The sequence below is a fragment of the Denticeps clupeoides genome, chromosome 16 (assembly GCF_900700375.1).
Source record: "Denticeps clupeoides chromosome 16, fDenClu1.1, whole genome shotgun sequence".
Taxonomy (NCBI): domain Eukaryota; kingdom Metazoa; phylum Chordata; class Actinopteri; order Clupeiformes; family Denticipitidae; genus Denticeps; species Denticeps clupeoides.
In genome coordinates, this window is record NC_041722.1 from 12,032,380 (window position 1) to 12,047,629 (window position 15,250).

Genomic DNA, 15,250 nt, shown 5'->3' on the forward strand with positions numbered 1-15,250 from the left:
TTTGAAGGATCGCGACTCCCACGATGCGAGCAAGTGCAGCGGCGGATTCACACTGAGTCCACGACGCGAGGCGACCGTCCACGCACACGAGGTAAAATATGACTGTTTTCGGTCGTTTCTGTGCAGGGTGTGAAAATTATCTCACTTTCGGAAGTTGAAATAATGCGTTTCTGAGATGGAAAGGCAGGTGCGGTGCTGTTTGTCAGAATCGGACGTCTTTTCATACCTTTTCATCCAGGCTTTTCATGATCGAATGAAGTTTATTTCTTCTTTCTGTGATGTATTTAAACTCATATGAACGTTTTTTTTTTTTTACTGCTGTAGTTATTTACGTTAAAATGATGACGGCTGGTCCACGTAAATGAATCGTGTTGTTGCTCTGCCCAGCATCATATTCTGCGAGTCTTAAAAACTACGAACCGACGACCAGTCAGACGGAATATCACTGGAATATTGAAAAGGTCAAACGCGCGGAGGGTTTATTTTTTATGGCTGGTTAAACAAAATGTAGCTTGGATCCAGCCTTTTGTGGCTTGAGGGGTGAAAAGAAGAATGCTTTTGCCCTGGCTTGAACCCTGCAACCTTCACGTATAGTCTTTCTGTGGATGGAATGCTGTTCTTTGTTTGTGCCTGTATGTGTGTGTGTGTGTGTGTGTGTGTGTGTGTGTGTGTGTGTGTGTGTGTGTGTGTGGAAACCCCATTTGAAGGGGTTTCCGGGGAAACGGCATTGCAGGTGGTGTACAGATACTGTAGTCTACAGTTCAAGCATGTGCGGTTTCAATAAAGGGGTATTGGCTTAAAAAAACTAAATCATAATGATTTCATTTTTGAGCATCGAAAAGGAACAGCCAGAATCTGTGGAAGTGACAGTTGAGCTTCATTTCCCCGGGGACTGACATTGCAGAATAAAGTTCATAAATAAACCATATTGTCGGCTCCGCCTCTTTGTCCGGCCCACCAGCCCCCATACCTCGTAGTTCACTGGGAAGGAATGCTGCCTGGAGGTAACCGATTCTCTACCGCCTTTCATTCCGAAAGAGAGCTTCTCCTTCAGCAACATGTCAGACCTTGCGTTGAAGTCGAGTGGAAGAACCAACCAGTGATCAAAAACAGTTCATAAGCTATGCAATCGTTCATTGTCATTGTGGACTGTTAGTGATGTTAATTTTATGTTAATTTTACATTATTTTGGGCTGTACCTGTTCACAGCCAGCCCTGCCCCACAGTCTGGTCTGAACGCAACCAATAATAGAAGACATATGACATTGTGCTCGAGCAATGCAACAAAAGGGTACTATACAACTATATTGGGTAGAAAACCCCCTGGGGCCTCTGCGTCGCACGGACGTGTGTTTGCTTTTAATCGTGGCAGTTTTTTAGGGTTCAAGCTGAGTTTGTTCCAGTAACAAGATGAAAGTTACTGTACACAACTGCTCTGAGAAGTTGCATGTCTCTTCTTTCTGGTGAGGTGTGAATTTATGCCACATTCTGCCAATGCACTTGATCGAAAGTGACAGCAGGTTTCACCACTTTCACACATTTTCCTGGACACTGTACATTTTGGACATGGCAAAAGTCTGAACAGCAAAATCAGCAAAAACAATCTGATTAGGCAGCACATTGTAGGTTTTGCTAGTTTGTATAATAACCTGAGGAACTCAGCTAGATCACAAGCGATGACATTTTGCCTTGAAGCGCTGACGGCACAAGAAATATAAATGGAAAATATGGCTTTTATGTGGTATAAAGAGGGAATTACATTTGTCTGTTTATTAGAAGATCCTTTGATGCTTACCTGATGTTTAAGCATGTGTATGAAATTATGACCATATTCTCATATTTTACAGGTGTACAGATACGCATTACAACAGATGTGCAGATTACATGCATCTTAAACAACTGGTTTTTATGGCTTCTTTTGCACATGCACAAACGCACACTGTGAGAAGTGAAAAGGGCCATGATTTCGCTCTCTGAGGCCTGAATAATAAAGAGGAAAGAGGGAAGCGGTTGTGGGGCTGGGGTGGGGTAGGGTTTGAAGGCAGGGCCCACCCTTTTCAGATAAAGCCGCTGCCGAACTGAGCGCTCCCTTTGTGCACACGCTGGCTGGGGGAAGTTACCTCCGCACAATAGCCCATGCATTCTTGCCCTTGGTGAGGCACACTGCATGAGAGTCTAAAGTCTGATAACCGAGCCCAGCTGCAGAGCGCTGTGACACTGAAGAAATGGGCAGAATTTTTCGACGCAAGCCCTTTGCGGGGTGGTGGCTGTGACTCAGTGTTTCGAAGCACGCGAATAGAGCCCCATTGTTCGAAATGATACGATTCTATCTTGGCATTCTTTAATATCCTGTTTTTTTTTTCCTTCTCTGAATCACTTATACTGGTGCTGCTCGCATTTTTGCGTAGATCCCCAGCACTGCGTCATCGTTTATTATGATTCCTTCACAGCAGTGGCTGATGATAACTTATCTAGAGCCTTGCATGGGACCTGTAGCAGCATGCAGAAATGGAACATAATCCGTCTAAAGGAATGGGATTACTGAACCCCAGACAGACCAGAGGAGGAAAGAAGTGCCTGTAGGTGTGAATGAGACGTTTTTTTTTTTTGTTTTTTTTTCGAATGCCTGATATACGTATTGCTTGGTTTTGAGCATGAAAGCTCGTGAGCAGAAGTGTGGCGCTATTTTTGAAAGGCACCGGGGTCAGTTAGTATCAGGTATGAGTTATGTAAGAGTTAAAACGCCTCAGATCCCAGGCTAATTTAAGACTGCGCCGGGGCACTGGCTTCTGGCCCTTGGAGCCGGACCATGGAGCGATAGCGTGTCATCCCCGGGCAGGAAACCCACCGAGATGGCATCACAGAGAGAAAGGTCTGGGTGTCGCTCCTGTTCCAGCCAGATGACCTTCCTGATATTTCGGCCCTATCTCCAAAAGGAAATGCTAACTCATTTTTTAACTAACAACAAGAAACAATCGAGTTCCTGCATGAAGCGAGGTCACGAATGTCTGCAGATGGGGGAAAACGGGAATGTGGAAAATGTGTGTGCATCACACAAAACGTAACTTTTGGTCGTTATATTACAGTAGTAATTGCAAGCAATAGGTTTCTCAAAGGTTTGTTTGGATTGGTAGAACGTTGGAAACTAACAAGGTGGTCATTTCAGACTGCTTTGCACAACCATACAACAGCATTACACCCCCCCCCCCCTGTTGCTTTCAGACGTGTGTCCTATGTGATGTTTACGAGCATCTGACTTCGTTTCTGGAAGATCTGTGGCTAACCAAAAAGACGTCTGCTGGTTAACTGTGTCAAACAGGAAGCGTTCGTTCTACAAAATAGCCTGTAGTTAACGTTTATAAAAGATGATATGAATTCTGTCTGACGTTTTGGCACGGCCGAGATTGTTGTGTTGGTCAGTGCTGCCTCAGTGTACCTAAATGTGTTTAAATCTCACTTTTATTTACTGCTGCTTCCAGGTCGCTTGTCTGGGCTGAAGTGAAATGTCTTGTGAGAATGTCCAGCAATGTTCCCTCCTTTCGTGCTCACCGGGGTTTTTCGGGAAAAGTGAGCGCGCGGTTGGATAAGACCGGAAGATGGCACAGGATGCAGAATGTAGTCTTAGTGAATGTGTTTTCAATGATTATATCCCCTTCGGAGAGAGTCGTGCGAGTGACAGTCCAGCGCTGCTGCGTGTAGTATTTTCCTCAGAGATAAGCATAGTCCTGCTGGTCTTGGTTTGAAGGAACATGATGTGGTCTGTTTTGCATATGTTCCTCATATGCAAAATATGAGGAACAAACAAATGACACTTTTGTTTTTGGTTTAAAGAGAACAAGCAACTTTTTACTCATCATATCTTGTAGGAGTCGAGGTTGAGGAACGGACAATGGCACGAGATCTGCCCGTGGGAACTGCCCTGAAAATAGTCTCCCTCTTTTTTCTGTTTGGACAAGGTAAGTACACAGACTTAAAATTTAACTTGCGAGCATGTTCCTAGAATCGAATTCATAAAATGTTCATTGGAGAATACTTTAAAAATGAATCAACATTAGCTTTGGCACAGGCCTGGATCCCAGTCCCAGTGCGGCCTGGTGCTCCTTCACTAGGTCATCTGCTGTGATTGGTGCAGCCATATGGCCCATGGGAACATATGGAAATGGATTTCTGTCTAGCCTGACATTTGACACATTGAAGACAGCGGGGGCCACAGAATCAATCAAATATCCATTTACTATGTTTCCTTACCCATAAATCTTTAAGGCCGGGCTCTTTAAATGGTTATAATCCGTTTAAGTAAAACGTGATTTGTGCTCTTTACTGGCAAACTTTTTGGTTTGATAATCTCAGTGCAATGTTTGTCCTACCAGGTGAATCTTTTAACAATGATAGACACTGGAAGATGTGTGGAACGTGGCAGCATGGCAGTGGAAACAAAACCTTGGAGTATGACTTGAGGAAGGGCTGCAGCAACATCACCATCACAGCCAATGAGAGCAGCCTCTCCATACACGGTTACATCACAGCTCGCCACAACAGTTCCAACCGCTTCGATCTGGGAGATATCGGGCAAGACACCAAGTTCTGTCTCTACTGGGATCCGTTGTTGGATCAGCTGCTTGTGGAGGTGGACAGAAATAATTACACGGTCCTCATAGCAAGTGGACTGCAGGAGAGCTGCTGTACTGACCTCTCTCATAAGGCCCAGCAAAACAAGGCAGATAAATATGGCATCAAGGATGCCATGATCTGGACTGACCCCTTCAACAGTGAGCTCTATGGATCCCATTTGTTTTTTGGAGACATAATAAATTGCAGTGAGTGATGGGAACTATTTCTGATATTTACATTTAAACCAACATACAATTGAACATACAATTTTATAATAACAACAAAAAAACATTTCTTTCTTGTAGAAAGGGAGTTTTGTGAAAAGACCAGCCACGATTCTAGAACAGTGAACATGTAAGTTTCATGTTTTCAGCAGGTGACTGCTCATGTTTTGTGCTGTGTATCACAATGACAATCGCTTCACTTTGCACTTTGCTTGCTGCTGCACATAGTGTGACTGAACGCAAACAAGAAGTTGCTTGCTCAGTCAGAATGGGTGGTGGTCTTAACACCTATAGTGAATAATATGACTCTATTTTGCATCATCAAGAAATTTTTGCTTTGCAGATCATTGTCTTGGTGCATGCGTGGGGCTGAATGGGCGTGTGCTGGAGTGTTTTGTTTGCTGTGTCAGTGTTTCAAACCCAAGAAGAGTAGGAGTGCTAGGAACAATTTATAGATGCATGAACAGGCAGCTAAACATTAGCATGAAAGTGCATGGACCTCCTACACTCTTCTAATTCTGCCGGGACAGATTTCTTCTTGCTCGTGGGATGATGCAAAATGCATTTACTGTCCATCATTTTTGATCATTTGTCCTTGCCAATGAGTATGCATTTTCAATAATAAGTTGCCAATTCAGAGGATGGTGACTGCATGTCTCTCCATCCATCTGATGTTAAATCAGTTGGTAAGTTACATGTTGCCCATGGGAATAAAGTAAAATTTCAAATGGCATTAAAACTATATAAAGTCTATAAATCAGTAAAAATTGACTGTATATGAAACAAACAACATTTGCATTTCCCTCTCATGCCTGAAATATTGACAAATTCACTATAAAGTGAAAATCCAGAATCTTTCATGCCAGCAGTTTGCCCTGCTTTTTTGCAGTGAAAGAAGTAATCTACAGAAATAGTAGGGACAATTAATGGATGTAGAATGCATTGCATATTAACTTTGTTTCTTTGTATTTTCCTTAAACAGGATAGAGGAAGCCATGATGGAGTCACGTGTCGTGGGAAGAGTGAATTTAGAGTGTGCTCAAGGTTCTGTACTGGAAATGAGCAAGACTTTCGAAGGCCAAAAGATCACTCTTCTTGTAAGGAGCAAGTGCTGAGCAAATGCACATTGAAATATACCCAAACATTGTATACATTACAACAATACACTTGCAAGGATACACGTGTAGGATTCCCCACTCATTCTGTTATTGCAACATACATTCTTTATTACAATATACATTTATTACATTTTAGCAATACGTGTGCCTCCTTTCACTATTCACAATCTTCTAGCGCAGGCTTTGCGCATATTATTTTGAGGATTTGTTCCATAGAAACTGGTGACTATGCACGTAATACAAAAAACATGCATGCCACACACATATATTTCTTGATGTTCACACGCACACACACAAATGCATGTGAAGTGAACCAGTTACTTATTTTTACCTATTGTTAAAAAGTCTTGCTGTGGAATTCTAGGAAACCCTGGTTCCCACAGTTTCATCAAGACTAGTCTTGAGTACTAGTCTTTCAAACAAATGTTGATATGTATTTTTTTACTATTTACCATATTATTTCTTGTTTTCACCCTTCTTTTAGAGCCCTCGATCAAAAATGTCCCCCACAATTTATCTGCCTGCTGGTCTGAGGCCTTTAGCTAGAAATAAGGCCAAAGTGGTGTGCACCTATTTTAGCAACAACACCTTATTCAAGGTAAGACCGAATATGTAGCTTAAGTGAGTGTATGAGTGAGTTAGACATAACTTTCTTCCCTGTCTGTGCATTTGGGAAATATTTTGCATGGCACAAGGTTCTAATATGAAAGGGAAAGTGATCGTTTTTGTCATTGTGATGCACTGTATGTGATCTTTATCAGAAAAGTGTTCCTGCAAACAACCTAATTCTGGATGATGTTGTTGGAATCTCGGTGGAGAATGAAGTCATCACTGACCTTTCTGAGCCAATAAAAATTGGTTTCCACCACTCAAGCCTGTCAGTAAGTGTGAAGTGTTATTTTAAGGTTGTGTAAGTGTGGGGACACAACTGCAATCTGGTAAAAAACACTTCAAACAGAAATATCAGCATGACAACAGTGTGGCCTTTTTAATAGTGTTCTCGCCTTTTTAATGGCTATCTGCGTGTTTAATACAAGGTCTTGTTTTGTCTTTTGAGTGTTTGTTCCCAATTTTTCTACTGATTAGCATTTTCTCAAGTACCACTGTTGTATCTCTGCCCATTTGTATCTGTTCTCCCATCTTCCACCAGAATATATTTGGTGATGTAAATTTAGCAAAATTGTATACATTTTTTAATAAAAGTACACTTAGACAGAATACATTGCAATTCATTCACTGTTGTCTACAGTCTAATAAAACAACTATATTTGTGACAAATAAATGTTTTTTTAATGTTCATAGTAGTATTAAATTGACCCCCCATTGGTTTTAATATGCACTGTTTGTTTTTTTACAGACACATTATTTAAGACAATGTGTTTCCTGGGACACAAGAAAAGGTGAGAGGCTACACAGGGCCCATAGTATCTGTGTACCTACATTTTTACATATACACAATAACATCCATTCACAATGTTGTGTTTTCATTACAGAACCTAATGTGGTCACCTGGTCAACAAATGGATGTAAAACTGTTCTATTATCTGAAGATAACACAGAATGCCACTGTAACCATCTCACTTACTTTTCCATTCTGGTGGTGAGCATTTGTCTCTATATCACCTTTTGTATATAATATAACTTATATATAATCTATAGATAATATATCTATAAGTACTGAATGTTGGGCCAATATCACAGGCAAAAATGATTCTAGAAACCTGTGAGATTGTTGTTCATTTTTGCTTTATATTTCAGCAACTCGAACAAAATGATGAAGTGCGCCATCTAGAGGCCCTGACCTTCATTAGCACTATAGGCTGCACCATATCTGCCATCAGCTGCTGCATCCTGTTCTATTCTCTCTGCAAAAAGAGGTAGCGCAGTGGCACCCATGCACTTCACACTCACACTGTGGGACAGCTGAAGGTGGATTTACAATTTTAAAATAATAGTTAATAAAAGTGAATTCGCCAAGCTGGGGTAGTTTTCACAATTTTGAAACAAATTGTCATTGAACACTAAATGTCTAAATATACACAAGTTGGAATAAATTAAACACACATTTGCTCTGTCAAAAATGTCCCACTCACCCAGTCAGAAATTTCACCAAATATGCAGGCACAACAGTGGTGAATTTTGTCACTGCTGATTCTATTTCATGTATGTAATATAAAAAGCAGCCTTTGGTCCAAATACTATTGACTGTTGAAGTGAAGTGATTGTCACATGTGATACACAGCAGCACAGCACACGGTGCACACAGTGAAATTTGTCCTCTGCATTTAACCCATCACCCTGACTGAGCAGGGGGCAGCCATGACAGGCGCCTGGGGAGCAGTGTGTGGGGACGGTGCTTTTGCTCTGACTGGCAACCTTCTGATTACGGGGCCGCTTCCTTATCCGCTAGGCCACCACTGCCCCTGTTCTATACAGACAATCTGGACAATCTCTGAAGACAATCTTCATAGAAATCAGACAAACACATGCATACATTCAAACCTAATGGCAGAAATCACTATGATGACCTGCACCTAATCCCATTTCACTGGGGCAGTGGTGGCCTAGCGGTTAAGGACCTGGAGGTCACTGAGGTGATGGGTGTCACGGGGCTGAGGTGTGACGTGATGAATGTCAGAGGAGACGCGGAACCAAATCGCGAGATGACGCGAAGTGGTGGGTGAGGGCACCGTATGTGTGCTTGCTGTGCATCGACAATCACTTCACTTTCACTCGTGGAGCATTACGTACAATCCAAATACTCACTGCAACCTCACTGCATTCATGTGGAATATCAACTGGACCTGCAAACTGAATTACATTGATTGTATTCCTCTTTGTTTTGCGTATGTGTGTCTTCACAGTAAGAAAGCTCAGGACCGCTCAACCCCAGTCCATCGTGGCCTGGTGGTAGCACTGTTCTTCCTCAGTGTGTTCTTCATCCTGACTGGTGTGTTTGCCAGCGTTGGAAAAGAAAGTGTGTGCCGCATTGCAGGAGCGCTGCTTCACTATTTTCTACTGTCTTCTTTGTCCTGGATGGCTGTGGAAATATTCCATACTTTCTGGATGATATACATGGTATTCAGCACCTACCGACCCACCCTCTTGTACTTTCTTGGCTTTGGTGAGTGCACACGTTGAAATATGAGGCAAACAAATATAGAAATATTATGTGTATGCTGAATTAATACTGAAATGCATCTGTTTTTAGTTATTCCAATGATCCCAGTTGCTGTTTTGAGCTTCAGGAGTGACATCTATGGTGTCAGAGAGATTGTACCCAGTGATAATTCCAGTCACCCCTTTCATATGTAAGTCATCTGGAGTGTTTTACCTAAGAACGTTAAGTGGGATTTGAGTATTGAGTAATGAGTATTTATCTGCACATTTTAGGTGTTGGATGAAAGACTCTGGCCCCGCCCTTCTTGCCAACTATATTACCAACATCAGTTTTGTGGCATTCATTTTTTGTGCTGGACTGGTCATGCTCTACTTGGTCTTCAGAAAGATCAGAGACAGAGAGGAGTGGAGAAAGAACCGGATGACATTCCTAAGCATTTTGGCCCTCAGTTGCCTTTTCGGATCCACATGGGGTCTGACCTTGATCAGCTTTGGGCCACTCTCAACACCTGTCCGGTTCCTGTTCTGCATCTTAAACTCCCTGCAAGGTAAGTCATTGGGCAAGGATCATTCTGTTATTTGGATCAAAGAAAAAATGGTGGTGCAGTACAGTAACACAGTAGAATGCAATAACAATGCATAACAATGACAAATAGGATTATAGGCAGAACATTTATATTTATGGCATTTATCCAGAGTGACTTACAACCTGTAGTTACAGGGACAATCCCCCCTGGAGTAACTCAGGCATAAGTGACTTGCTCAGGGAGGCAATGGTAGTAAGTGGGGTTTGAACCTGTGATCTTGTGGTCTTTAGTCTTCTTTTTATGCTTCATACAGCATGAAAAATCTGTTTAAATCATTATGAAATTACAGTCTCAGTTGCACCATACTTCACAGTGGCGTATACATACTGCAAAGAAGTATGGGTTGAATGAGTGTTAAAAGCAGCACTGAAGAAATCAGCAAGATTAACAGACGTGAAACATCAATGAAAGAAAGATGTCATCATCATATCCAAATTACCATGGAATAAAAACAAATAGACCGCATAATTACCAGTCCACCGGGCATTTCAATTAGACACTTCACTGCTTCCTAAGTAGATGTCTTTCTTTAAACGCGTGTCCATGTGTCCTGCAGGATTTTTTATCATGTTGCGGTACTTTGCACTGGAACGGGTACGGAAGGCGAGGGATTCTGTCTTGGATGGCAGCAGCACAGGATCCACTCGACAGCATATGCTGCAGACCCAGGAGAAGAGCTGAAATGTGTACTCTGGAGCGCAGGTTAAAAAGCACACAAGGGTTCGGGTGAATTTGTATCAGTGAGGAGTCACTCCAAAAAGCCTGCTTTTACTGGGCTGGATTCCAGGCAGCTGGGCACTCAGACCACGCCAAACTGTTATGGCTAATATACCATAGACAGTCACGGGTATTTCTTAAGCATTTCCATTTAATATAATGTCATAATAAGCTCATAGTGTGGATAAATATAACTTTTTAAAATATTGTTTATGATTACGGTATAATTTTTGAAGTAGCACTTATGCTATCTACAGTGAGTTTTGTATCTTACTAGTGTTACTGTGCAAAGCACTTGTATCTTGTTTTATGTGTTCTTTTTTGTGTCTTATAAAACATATTTTTGGCTGGTCCTTTATTTTTGATCTCAGTTTAAAGATTAAATAGAATATTGTGTCAAATTAAATTTTTGTTTTAACGTGTCTGTGCAGCTGTAGTTGTCTTTGAGAGTACGGGGTATTTTAGTTCAGTGGTATATTTGGTTTCAACCAAATTTTTTTCAGTCATGTAAACATCAGCCTACATTTTACCACATTGGTTCATCCCATCACACTCGCCTGGGCAGAGCACCTTGAATAGCCAGTAGGAGGTGGGTACTGGCTGATAAGAAGAGAATTGAGAATTGAGTATTAAATTGATAAAATATTGTTATTGCTGCATGAATTTCTATATCATAGCCTGTGAATGCTGGTCATATAGAAATTCCAAGTGTTTCTGTAAAATGGTTTTCTGATCATGTGCAGTACTACATTTCTCCAGTGTAGTACTGGTGTAGTACCCAGAGCTCGAGAATCCCAGTAGATACTGTTAGTCATCTGTCTCATTAAAAAATTCTGATCATCACACTGGATACATTTTTAGCACTTTGTAAAATCTAATTCTGTATTGTAAATATATTTATCATATATGTCAAATTGTTCTATTTCTTGTAAGTTTTTTAATGTGATTGAATTTCAGCCCATGATCCCCAATAAAAGCTTCAACTATAATTGTATGTTTTTATGTATACAAATTTAATGAGTATGGTGATTTAAACTTGAAGAAAAAAATTGTGTTTCAATCGGAATATCATCTCATCATCTTATTTCTTCATCTTCTGTCACAAGACGCACCCATCAGTGCATAGGAAAGTTGTGCAAGAGGGGTTTTACAGCTGACCCTGTTGAGTGGTCAGAGGGGAGGAAAAGGGAGTTTTCTTCATTACTGCAGGACTGGAGAAATTCATCATGAGTTAACAGAACATGATTGATAAAGTAAGACAATTTAAATGGAAGGGTCTTCTACAGAGGTATTTTACTGACACCAGTCAAGGGTCAAGAGTACGAGTACTGTAATACATACTTCATTTACACTATTATGCCAGTCAATAATAATAAATGTATATTTATAGAGATGCTTAAATTGGTAATCTGCTCTGGCCCATTACCCCAGATTCTGCCTAGCGACGGACCTGTAGCAGGCTCCTTGATATAAAACGCCGGATGTCGGAGTGGTGACCAAAAAAATTAAGTCAGTTTTATTAATAACTGGCCAGCATTTCGGGGGCCGCCTTGTCTTTTTGGCCAAGATGGCATCCACCCCAACTGGTAGGGTCCCACTCGGTTATCTAAAAATCTGGCTCACCACAAGCATATTAAAGGCGTACGCATGTTTTACATGTATGAACGATCTTGTTTTTAATCCATGACATAAACAACTTATAATGAGTAAGAAACAGGATCGATCCAATTCCAAGACACAGTCCGCCCATTTCAGCTGATTCCTCCTTGCCATTCTTGGCCATTTTTACCAAACCATAGATGGGGCAGCATTTTGTTGTGTCACCATGTGCTGTGCTGCAGTGTTTCACATTGACGATCACTTCACTTTGCAGTTGACTTTCTGCATTTTAGACATATTGTTTTAGCATTGACAAATTAGCATTCATTTGTACAAAATAAATCAACGTTTTTTTCTTAATGTGCTGCACTTTATGAAATTTGCAATGTTTTATTATACCTTTTATATAAAAAATATCACATGCAGCTGTACAGTGTTACATGCATTTTCATCCATGAAACTCACTCCACTAGTCACTATTACTACAGTAAACATACTCTAAAAATTATATCATAATGGGACCTTCAGAAGCTCACTTATTGGGGGTGCTTTTTATGGCAACCTACCTGCTACGAAAAGCACCCCTGCTTATCTCCTACTAGGAAAGGGTCACATCAATAAAAAATCACTCCACTAATCACCATCACTACAGTACATGCGAACTCTGAAAATCATTTAATGCCGGGACTTTCAGAAGCTGACTTATTTGGGCGGGTGCCTTTTATGGCAACCTACCTGCCACAAAACCATAATGGCTAAAGCTTCAGGGATCTTCAAATGGACCAGTAGCTTTGTAATGGACATGCAACATCAACCATGACACTGGATTAAAACCTACTCTGCACTGTCCAGTACCTCCAAACATGGGTAGATTCTCTAAACAGCACTTTGGACTTTTCCCCAACCCTGCACTGACACCAATTTTTTTCTTTGTGTGCAGAAGGGTTTGGGGGGGGGGGTCAAATGTAGGGCCTGTCAATGCCCATTGAGATATACTTTATGTGATTATGGGTTATATAAGAAATAAATATTGTTGATGTTATTTCTAGCTACCTGTAAATGGATGTTGACCGTCTGGACAATGCTTCAGCGTACCTTCAGAACGTTGTAAGTTGAACGTTCAAAGATCCCCCACTCATTATCCATAACCACTCATTTCTAAGTGGGGTTGCGGCTGGCGAGGCCCATCTTGGTGGGGGTTTGTGAAATAGTGTGTTAAATACATTGCATACATTGGTCCAGCCACAGGAAAAAGTGTTTTCATGACCAAACGTAGTCAGTATGAATTGCACCTCAGTTTGCCATAGAATATGTATATTCTGAAAATGTTATTTTTGTCATTTTATACAGTAATAGTGATGTGAAATGTTATTTATTGTCCCAGCCAAGGCTCAGTGTTCTTGCAGGCATGTACGAAACCACTTTTTACAGTTATGCTCATCAGTGCACTTTTTAATCTAAGCACTGTATTGAGTCTATAATATTCTAATACTCTAAACTGCTAGGCAATGTAAAATAACACAATTTCTGACTTCAAAATTGCAAAGAAAAAACATGATTGTGTTAAAAATGGTAGTAGTAGCCGAATGGATAATACACTTATCTATGAACCAGAAGACCACAAAGTGACAGGTTCTATGTCCACTTACTACCAGGGACTTGTGTCCCTGAGCAAGACACTTGACCCTGAGTGTCTCCTGGGGGACTGTCCCTGTCCCTACTGATTGTAAGGTGCTCTGCTAAATGGCATAAATGTAAAAACAACAACAACAAAAACTAATTTTTATTTAATTGTGTTTGTTTAGCTGTTTCAATAAGAGCTAAATAATAATCTAAAATCTTTAGCATTCAGAGCCTTCATTTTGAAACTCGACTGTGGGCATCCCCTTGCTGCCATTTCCTCTTTACCTGAGTGACAAAGCAGTTAAGATGACCCACAAAAAATGGAACAAAGTAAAGTAAAGTCAGATGTTTTGAAGAACTGGTGCAACATTGAGAAAGAGAAGAGACTCATCATGCACTGACCAGGCATGGCGACACCCGTAACCACGCTACCACTGTAAGCAAATTGCCAAGGCCATGATTTGTTGGCGTGTGTGTAACAAAATTCACAGTTGTGTGTATTTCTGTAGCCAAATTTGCTAAATGCATCTGAAACTTTTGGTTCTTTTGTTCATTTGTTTTTGCGTGTCTTTATCTGCAACGTGCAGCTTCCTCAGAGCAACTTGAGCAAACCAAGTGTTTTCAGCAGGTGTTCTGCACAAGAACATAGGTTGACCTGGTACTTCCTTCAGCTCCATGTCCTCAGCTGCCCACATCTCAAGGGACATAACAGGGAAAATCCTCTTTATTTCTTTGTTCTGTTTTTGTTCACATCTGTCAGATCTTCCTCTGATGAAAATCCTCAAAATCATTTGTGGGGAAGTTAATAGAAGTTACTAATAGCAGATGGCTACTATATTTACATTTTTAAATTATGCACAACCATATACCCATACAGGAACAAAACCACTTCAACTATAACAATGACAATCACTTCACTTTCACTAAAGTAGAGTGCGTGGAAGTGTGAATTTTATAGGACAACATATTACTGAATCATTGCATCGATGGTTTGAGGTGACAGACATAATGACAAAAATACAATAAACCACAAATTATTATTTAGGGTATTGGTGAGAACCCAGTGCATGCATGAAAGTACGGGTCAATGGGGATCAACCCAGAAAACCCAATGTCACATTAAAATTTATTAAAAATGCACTCTAAAAACACACAAGCACATTTATATTACAGTCCAAAAGTTTACTGTAAAAATGTTATTTTCCATGCACATAGAAAATCTTCACCAGATTTTAATCATTGTACTAAGATGCCATTTATCAACAGCTATTTCCCGGTCCGGTAACACCACCAGCACAAAAGTCTGTTTATTATAATCTGTATGTCTGTATAGTGTATGTCTATTGTACATATTTGAATAATTATCTATATGTTTGTATAGTGTATGCCTATTGCACATATTTGAATAATTATCTGTGTGTCTAAATGTTGTATGTCTATTGTACATCTGTATATTATAATCTGTATGTCTGTATAGTGTATGCGTGTTGTACATATTTGAATAATTATCTGTATGTCTGTATAGTGTATGTCTATTGTACATCTGTTTATTATAATCTGTATGTCTAAATGCTGTATGTCTATTGTACATCTGTAAATTATAATCTGTATGTCTGTATAGTGTATGTCTATTGTACATATTTGATGAATT

The 15,250-nt window shown here is 40.4% G+C and overlaps 1 protein-coding gene across 1 annotated transcript; it reads left to right on the forward strand.

The window, feature by feature from the left end:
- On the forward strand, nucleotides 1–11,366 carry LOC114766081 (adhesion G-protein coupled receptor G5-like). The gene is made up of 14 exons (XM_028956688.1): nucleotides 1–91; nucleotides 3,867–3,956; nucleotides 4,371–4,817; nucleotides 4,917–4,965; nucleotides 5,818–5,932; nucleotides 6,438–6,551; nucleotides 6,715–6,834; nucleotides 7,311–7,353; nucleotides 7,447–7,553; nucleotides 7,712–7,830; nucleotides 8,818–9,077; nucleotides 9,165–9,264; nucleotides 9,347–9,621; nucleotides 10,217–11,366. Exons 2-14 carry the CDS (start codon nucleotides 3,890–3,892, stop codon nucleotides 10,339–10,341), a joined length of 1,941 nt encoding a protein of 646 aa, XP_028812521.1. The 5' UTR covers nucleotides 1–91; nucleotides 3,867–3,889; the 3' UTR covers nucleotides 10,342–11,366.
- The last annotated feature ends 3,884 nt before the right edge of the window (nucleotides 11,367–15,250 follow it).

What these genes read in the sequence shown, in the direction of transcription:
- LOC114766081 (XM_028956688.1), top strand. Translation starts at nt 3,890, where the DNA reads ATGGCACGAGATCTGCCCGTGGGAACTGCCCTGAAAATAGTCTCCCTC. An exon ending in GATTCTAGAACAGTGAACAT is followed by an intron (nt 4,966 to 5,817) that starts GTAAGTTTCATG and finishes TTCCTTAAACAG; the next exon opens with GATAGAGGAAGCCATGATGG. An exon ending in TTCCTGGGACACAAGAAAAG is followed by an intron (nt 7,354 to 7,446) that starts GTGAGAGGCTAC and finishes TTTTCATTACAG; the next exon opens with AACCTAATGTGGTCACCTGG.